Raw genomic sequence first — 8,973 nt, forward strand, 5'->3', positions numbered from 1 at the left:
CAGAGGAAGAGGGAGAAGAGAGAGGGGGGCGGTGCTGCCATGGTGGTGGTGGTTGAGAGAAGGGGAGAGAGATTTTTTAGGGTTTTGAGAAATGAAAAATCTGAAATGGATAGTGATTGAGAAAAAAAGAAAGATATATGTGTTTTGATATGTATTTTTTGATATAGCTACCATTTGTAATTTTAAAAAGTCAATTAGCTACTAAATATAATTAAATAAAAGGATAGTTAATATTAATAATTAGGTCTTAAAAGAAGCTACAATGAGTAAAAATTCCTCAATTTTAATAGGTGGTTTGGACTAGCCCAACAAAAAAGGCAGAGGCCCAGCCCAACTCAACTAGGACGAGATCTTACTCCAATAGCCTCTTGAAAATTGCAGCATTTTGGTTCTATTAAACAATTTTTATTTTTCTCTTATATATACGTGTAAAAAACTTCTATGTATTAATGCAATTTACTGAATGCAACAGATTATTGCTCTTTGTTTAGAAGAGTTAAATGTGGTTACAAGTTACTAAACTTATTAGGATAAAGAATCTATATTTTATTTTGTCGGTACCTAAAACTTGGGAACTCTATAGTTTTTTAGATTTGTTTTACAAAACACTACACTTCTTTGGGCGTGAAGTGATCATAAAGAAAATGAAGATACTATGTGAAACTAGTAATATGCCATGCATGTATCTATTTTATGTCATACGGGGAGTCAAAGTATTGCCTTTTCTTACAATTTCCTTCTACGATACTAGTTATAGATAGTGATTGATCAAATACAATTTATACAATCAGTATCAAATTCTATGGGTCAGCATTGTACACCAAATAGTTTAATTAATAAAGAAGTAAGGAAAACAAAAAAGATCGACAATCGGTGCAATATCGTTCATTTTCCACCTTGAATAGGTATTTGGCCCCATTTACGCTTGACTCAAATATTAGATGTCAACGGGTGATATAATCATCACCGATTTATGCAATATTTGCACTTACGATTTTTTTTTATCACAAACTTATTACCAATTTACTCGTTTAGTCATCTCTACTTATGCAATATTTAGGGGCTTTTCCTCCTTTTTAACACGTAACTAACAAAAAGAGTATGATCATGTTAGCATCGAGAAAATGTCACGATCCAAATCCATTGCATGTAGTTACCCGCTTTCAACCTCCACTATCAACGAGCTCATACGTGTGCGTACCATGTGAACTTGTATTATGTCTTATAAAATCCTTCATTTTTTTTCTCTCCCATTCCGATGTGAATTCTCACCTAAGGTATCATGTTCATCCCTTAGCTTCTTCAGAAAATTTCCAACCTAAATCTGTGAACCTTCCCCTCTCTCAACCCACCTTCCTTCATGGGTGTCAAATACACCCACACTTAAGGACTCATTGTCCTCCCGAAGTTTGCCCCGCCACCAAAATGAGGAAGCATGCCTCATAGATTTGTCCCTCGAGCTAACGCCATATTGAGCTCAGAAACACAGCGTACCATGTGTGAACTTGTATTATGTCTTATAAAGCTCTTCACTTTCCTCTCTCATTCGGATGTGTCGTTCGCCTAAGATATCATGCGTAACCCTTTTTCAAAAGCTTGACAATTCTTTTCTGTGACCTACTCTCGTATGCGGGCACTCCATCATGGGCGTCACAGAAAATCACTATAGTTTAAACTTGTAGCACTATGACTTAAATTATCTTATGGATTTTAGATTATTGTCAACTGATCTATGTGTTTATTTAGTCAGAATTGCTAATAAAGTAATGGTTCCCTAAAGCAATTAATCCAATTCAACTAATAGTTCTGGTGGGCCAACATTTTTAGCCCCACATCATGGGACTAGTTTATAGCAAGCCCAAGTCAAATAGGGCTGGCGGCCAATGGATCTAAAACACCAACCCTAAGGCCCACACAAACCACTCTTTCTCTGTCTCTTTTCTCTATTTATGTATTACTCCTATTATTTTTTTCTTTTTCATTTTTCTTTTTTTTTTCTTTCTGTTAATATCTGTATTTTAAAGCTTTAAAGCAACGTGATATTATTCTGTGGAACGCCGAGCTGTGTTCAATTGAATAAGTTACAGCTTGTATTAAAAGAAAAGTAACATGTTGTGTTGGCAATTAATTAAGGTTGTAAGTTACAAATACATAATTAATATAATTATAGTATGAGTTTCAAAATTGTACATTTCTAATAGTTTTAATTCTTAATTTTAAATATTAAGATAATATTTGTATGTTTTATGCGTTTCTATATCATTTGAAAGAACCGAATAATAAAATTAGTAGACTGTCATTTAAAAAGATATTCGTTAAAAAATTGAAATATACTGTAAACTGCATAAAAGATCGAGTAAGACAAGGATTATTCCTTCTCTTATTGCCACTTATGAAAACCAATTATTTGTTAGAACCTCAAATTACACCCTTTCTTTTATTCTCATGTTTGATAAGGGAAATTGCTATGAAGCTTCTTTTTGTACATACTAACTATAGGGTTTTTTCCTTAAAACAATTTCATTCTTGTAATCGTGAATATTGCATACGCATTGCAGCCATAAATTTGTCGGGAATCATATTTTATGTAGTTTTCAGTTCCATGCTTTGGGACAATAAAATGGATATATGAAAATGGAAGAACATAAAGTTTTACCATTTGAATAAAAGAAAATGATCTTAAACAAATTTCTTGAGTGCAATTTTTACAATTTTTTTATTTTGTGTATAAAAATATAAATTTCTTATAAATAGACGTACTAAAAACGTATTTATAAATTAAAGAACCTACAAAACTAATTGACCCGTAAAAATTGATTATAATACCGACATGAGATTTCTAATAGTCTAATAAAAGACTATCACAGCTTTGATGTTATATGGCACGTTTCAATTGTTTAAAATCAATTTGGCAACAACTTTTCATTTATCAAATTTTTATGTCCTTATATAGTGCGTTTCAATTGTCGAAATTGTCAAGTAAATGACCTTCCATTATTTGATTTATCAGATTTTGATGTCTTGATGGTATATTTTCACTTGTAGATAATATTTGAGATTAATCAAACGGCATCCTTCCATTATTCGATTCATCAAATTTTGATAATTTTACTATATTTGTCAAATGTTGAAAATAATCAAGCAACAAACTTTCATGCTCTGATTCATCAACCAAATTTTGATACCTTTATTCTATGTTTAAATTTATGAAAATTAATCAAGTAACAACGTTCCCATCCTTGGTGTAGTACCATTATATGCTGATTTGAAAAATACCAAAGAGACAAATTACTATTCCTCCTATTCTTAGAGTAGAGATTGTAAACAAAAAAAATGGACAAGTGAAAAAAAAAAAAGTTACTACTAATAATTTTGAATGCCCAATAAACATAAGAACTAAGGAGAGATCCATTTTAATTTCTTGCTTTAAACCAAATAATGGACTATTAAACTTATAATTTAGTGATATCGATGATAACTCAAGTTTTGTGCACCAATAATGTTATATTTTTGGTTTCGACCACGGATGGTATTCAAATTAATTTATGCGCATTTAATTGTTTAATCAGATACTGGCTATTTTATTTGAGATATCTTTTATCGAATATTTGCTACCTTCCATCAGGACAAAATATTGAATAACTTCGTTCTCCAAAATTTAAACTATTACATATAAATTGTTAGTTTCATCAGATTAAGTTAATCTACAACAACATATACCTCATCATCAGCGTTCCTAACAAATTTAATAATATTACCTAACAAAGATTTTAACAACCTATTAGTGTAAGTTAAAATACATTAGCAATGTAAAAGTTCAATAATAAATTTTCTTTTTCTTTCCCCTTCTTTTAAGGAAATTTCATCAGACCTCAGCTACCTTCTCCTAAATATCTTTTATTGAATACTGGCTACCTTCCGTCACAACAGATACAAATAACTCAGTTCATCAAAACGCAAACTTTTACCTATAAATTTGTTATTTCATCAGCTTAATTTAATGTACAACAACATATACCTCATCAACGTTCCTAACAAATTTAATATTGGCAAGACAACCCAATCTTACCCTGTATTTCTGCAAGAGGCTATTTTCACGGCTTAAATTCGTAACCTCCTGATCACATGACAACAACTTTGTCATTTACTCCAAAGCTTCCCATTCAACAAATTTAATATTATTACCTAAAAAAGATATTTGCAATATGTAAATATCTTTAATAAATTCCTTTTTTCCCATTCTTTCAAACAAAAAAATAAAGCAGTAGGCCCTACCGAATACACACTTTTACCGACCCGCATTCAGAATTTAGGTCTATATATAACCCTTTGACCCCTTAATCACTCCTATCTTTGGAGAGAGAGAGAGAGAAAAGCGAAAACCCACAAAAAACACCATTGTAATTCGTAACTACTCCTCTTCTCTCTCTCTTCCGATCCTTAATCGGGTCGGGTCGGGTCGAGAATGGATACGTACTGTTCGGACTGTAAGCGTAATACGGAGGTTGTATTCGACCACGCGGCAGGTGATACGGTATGTTCGGAGTGTGGGTTAGTGTTGGAATCGCGGTCGATTGATGAGACATCTGAGTGGCGTACATTTGCTGATGAATCGGGTGGTGATGACCCGAATCGTGTTGGTGGACCCGTTAACCCGTTGTTAGCAGATGCGGGTCTAAGTACTGTGATATCAAAAGGACCAAATGGGAGCAATGGTGATGGTTCTTTAGCTAGGTTGCAGAATCGGGGTGGTGATCCTGATAGAGCTATTGTTTTGGCTTTTAAAGCTATTGCTACCATGGCTGATAGGTACCATTACCTGTTAGTTATGAATTTGTTTAGATATTTTTTTATGTCTGTGCAATTTAGAGGACTTGTACTTTAATTAATGGATAGATATTGCCTACTGAAATGAATTGGGGTAACGTCTGCGTACATCCTACCCTCTCCTCAGACTCCACTTGTGGGATTAAATTGGTTAGTGAAATAGATTGGGATCGAATGGATCAGATTGGATATGGAGGATTTATAAGTAGTTTTTGATTGAGGTGTAATAATTGTAGTAGGAGGGGGAGGGGGGTTAGGAGATGAAAATGAGGTTATTAGTATGATCGTTGATCGGATTTCAGGGCTTGTGTGATGTTGGCTATTGGGATCAAATGGGGAGACTTTTTTTTTTTTTTTTTTTTTTTTTTTTTTTAAGGTTATGAGTTTTCGGATTTTAGTTTGTGTAGATATTTGTATGTCAGTACTTTTGTAGATATTTGTATGCTGAGGTGGTCTATCGGAAACAACCTTTCTACCCCCCACAAAGGTAGGAGTAAGGTCTGCGTACATCCTACCGTCCTCAGACCCCACTTTGTGAGATTACATTGGGTGTGTGTTGTTGTTGCGAGTCAAAGTGTGAAATTTGGAGAAGCTCTACAAAAGTTAGTGGGTTGAGAAATGAATTGGGATCGAGTGGATCCGATATAGCTGATAACTAGCTTCTGATCGAGGTGAAGTAGTAGAAGGAGGAAAGGTTTAGTGGGGAAAAAAGGGGTGGTGGTTAGAACATGAAAATGAGCTTATTTTTGTGATCATTGATTGGATTTCAGGGCTTGTATGATATTGGCTATTGGGAACAAATAGGTTTATCTTAGAGAATCTGGTAATGAAATTGAATATGTAAGAATATGGTTGTTTTAAAGAGTAGAAGTGAATGAGAGGGTTAGAAGATGAAAAAAAGAGAGCTTATTTTTATGGTTATCAAGCCTATCTCAGGGCTTGTGTGATAGGGGATCAAATAGGTTAATCTTAGAGAATCAGATAATGAAATTGAATATGTAAGAAAATGGCTACTTTGAAGAGTAAAACCATATCGGTTTTCTTCCTTCCTCCATTATGCTTTTTGGAGGGAAAACATTTGTGGGATGATATGTGGGTTTACAATTTGATTGGTTTGGTGCTGTAATTATGCAAATTAGTCCATCTGCTTTTGTCCTTCCCATGCTTCTTGAGATGGCATTGAGTTAACCTTTTGTTATGACTATATGTGACGTGATAATCCTGGTTTAAGGGACAAGTTATTGAGATTGTTGTAGCATTTCTTTTAATTCTTGAAAGCTTGGAAATTTTGTATGCATTGATTGAGCTGAGTTTTTTTCTCTCTGTGTTTTGCAGGTTGAGCCTTGTTTCCACTATAAGGGTATGTTCGTTAGTATTCTCTTAAATTTATTGGGCATCACATAACTATCTGACTACTTTCTGGCTTCTCTTGCACCTTTTCAGTTGAAGCATACGACAGTGCCTTTTTTTTTTTTTGACAAGAACGACAGTGCGACTTTCTTTTCATTGGCATCTTCATAATTTCATTATATGCGTTTTTAAATCTTTTGAAGTGTTTTCTTTTTGTTTTCTAGAGTCTTCTGCTGCTTAGTGCTGCTGTCTATTTGTCCATCTTATTTTGCTTTAGTAAACAGAAACATTAGTCTTCTCTGCCTAAGTAGGTTGTGTGTCTGTGAAAGCGCCAAAGTTTGATAGTCCTTATTGCTGCAGAGATATTCCCTTGATATGTCAAGGAATGTCATCTGATATAATCCTTTTTCCATTTTTTATGGTTGAATACCGCAGCGAGTATTTTGATATAGCCCTTTTCTCCTCTTATTGGGATTAGTCTTAGTTCTTCCATATTGAGTTATGTTGCTAGGTAAAGTTTTTTGCACTAATTGGAACACCAAGTCTTCTATCTCTTTTGTTGTTTTGAGATGTGTGTCTTCTTTGATCTCGTGCAGGATCGAGCAAGTGAGATATATAAAAGGCTGGAAGACCAGAAGTGTACAAGAGGCAGGAGTCTTGACGCTCTGGTCGCTGCTTGTATCTACATTGCTTGTCGCCAAGAAAGCAAACCACGGACTGTAAAAGGTGTGGCAATGTTATCTGATCCTGTAGATTAACGGTTTAGTCTTCTGTGTGAACTCTAAACCTTTGGGTGTTGATTAGAAATATGCTCAATTGCCAATGGAGCTAGTAAGAAGGAAATTGGCCGAGCGAAAGAATTCATTGTCAAACAATTGAAGGTTGAAATGGGAGAATCAATGGAGATGGGAACTATACACGCTGGGGACTATCTGGTGAGTGAACCAAATATTGAGGTTTCCGCCTCTTTGGGGGGGAATAAATGTGATATGATTATGCCTTTATGCTATCCTGACATGAACCATTCTTGATCTTCAGAGACGTTTTTGTTCTAACCTCGGTATGAATCATGAAGAAATTAAGGTAGTCCAAGAAACTGTTCAGAAGGCAGAGGAGTTTGATATAAGGTACATATTTTTGTTATAGTGTATGTTTATTTATGTTCTTAATATGGGTGAGCCTATACCTTGGCCACAGAATAATCCAGAGGCTGGTAAAAGTCGTTAGTTTGAGGATGTGCATGTAAACTCTCTGAGGAAACCATTTGATTCTTGCAGGGGCTTGAATGCTCTTCTTTCATATTGAGAAATTTGATTTTGGCAATTATTCAATTCTGGAACTTTGGAGGAGTTTTGAATTTTTGAAAAAAATAAAATAACAGAAGTTGAGTCAATGGATATAGTGGGTGAAGATCTTTTGTTAGCCAGGGTACCTTCTTGCTTGAACATCTTCCCTGCGACCCTCTAAGAAAAAGTTGGACAGACGACACTGGCTTGATTCTAATGGGTAATATATGCAAGTCTCACTCAAGAGATTTTTGTGGACATTTCACAACTAGATTCTAGTTTCTCTCCTAGAGTTCTAACCAGTAAATGAATTGCTAAAAGGGAACAGAAGTGGGAAATGGTCGTTATCACTCAGATCACTAGCAACGAAGTTTATTATGCACATCAGGTTGGTGGATTAGATCCTTAGTAGTTATTCCCCTTTTTGCAGGAGGAGTCCTATATCAATTGCTGCTGCAATAATATACATGGTAACTCAACTTTCAGATTCGAAGAAACCCGTTTTGCGAGGTAAGAACACCTACCTTCCTCTTTTTGCAATCTTGAGCCAAAGAGGCAATATATTCTATACATTCATGCAGTGCCTAGGTAGCTGCATGATGCTATATTTCTAGTTCTCCAGCTACTGGGTTATTGCATAAGTGAATTCTTCATGTGGGCTTGCGTAGCTGCTTTTAAATCTTGGGTTGTATATGCTAGTTCCGTATATGCGTCTGACAGTTTGTGCATGCAGCAGATATCTCAATGGCAACCACAGTTGCAGAAGGGACTATCAAGAATGCGTACAAGGATCTTTATCCTCATGCTTCCAAAATAATACCAGAATGGTATGTCAAAGATAAGGACCTTAAGAACCTGTGCAGTCCAAAGGCATAGGAGTAACTAAGTCGTTGAGCTATATGAATCTGCTATAGGGCCTCGAGTCTGTAAGAAGTCAAATTGAGAAAACATCAGCTGACGGAGTTTTGGCTACCCGTCTTCTGGATTCATATAAAGGCACCGTAGGTCATGTAGGCCCGGAGTAAACCAAAATTTATTTTCCATCTTTCTTACCCAACACAGATAGGCTATTCCATTTTTTGAATGTTATTGAGCAATCACAGATTCCATAGGCCATCTTTCGAGTTTTTTTTTTATGGCTAAACATAGTCATGCGAAGCGAAATATTCTCTTCTTCAACAAGATAATTCATTTGGTGAGAAACTTTCTTTTTCGAAACTATGTTGCTGTTCTTCGTTTCTTGTATTGAAATGTTTTCATTGGTGACATACTTGACCAATATGCTCTTATAAAGATTGAATTGATTCCTTATTAAAAGAGGGTAATATTAGCTGAGACTGAGATGGTTGGTATTTCAATATAATCGACCTTATGAAAAGGGCTAAGAACACCGCTCACTCTGATGGATAATACCCAAAAAGAGATTGATGTGACACGTTTCAAAACAAAATACTGCATCGAGCAATCTTGAGTTATTTAGTGACAAGTTCATTGGACTTGAAATACCCGC

The 8,973-nt window shown here is 35.0% G+C and overlaps 1 protein-coding gene across 2 annotated transcripts; it reads left to right on the plus strand.

Moving 5' to 3' along the window:
- Nucleotides 1–4,335: 4,335 nt before the first annotated feature.
- On the plus strand, nt 4,336–8,681 carry LOC132607474 (transcription initiation factor IIB-2-like). 2 transcript variants are annotated; one of them, XM_060321450.1, is made up of 7 exons: nt 4,336–4,809; nt 6,163–6,187; nt 6,774–6,903; nt 6,982–7,112; nt 7,216–7,304; nt 7,894–7,973; nt 8,197–8,681. In XM_060321450.1, the coding sequence occupies exons 1-7, from the start codon at nt 4,466–4,468 to the stop codon at nt 8,337–8,339; spliced, it is 942 nt and encodes a 313-aa protein (XP_060177433.1). In that variant the 5' UTR covers nt 4,336–4,465; the 3' UTR covers nt 8,340–8,681. The 2 variants fall into 2 exon arrangements, with proteins under 2 accessions (XP_060177433.1, XP_060177434.1); XM_060321451.1 differs by having other exon boundaries at nt 8,200–8,681.
- Nucleotides 8,682–8,973: the final 292 nt, after the last annotated feature.

The sequence above is a fragment of the Lycium barbarum genome, chromosome 8 (assembly GCF_019175385.1).
Source record: "Lycium barbarum isolate Lr01 chromosome 8, ASM1917538v2, whole genome shotgun sequence".
NCBI classification, from domain to species: domain Eukaryota; kingdom Viridiplantae; phylum Streptophyta; class Magnoliopsida; order Solanales; family Solanaceae; genus Lycium; species Lycium barbarum.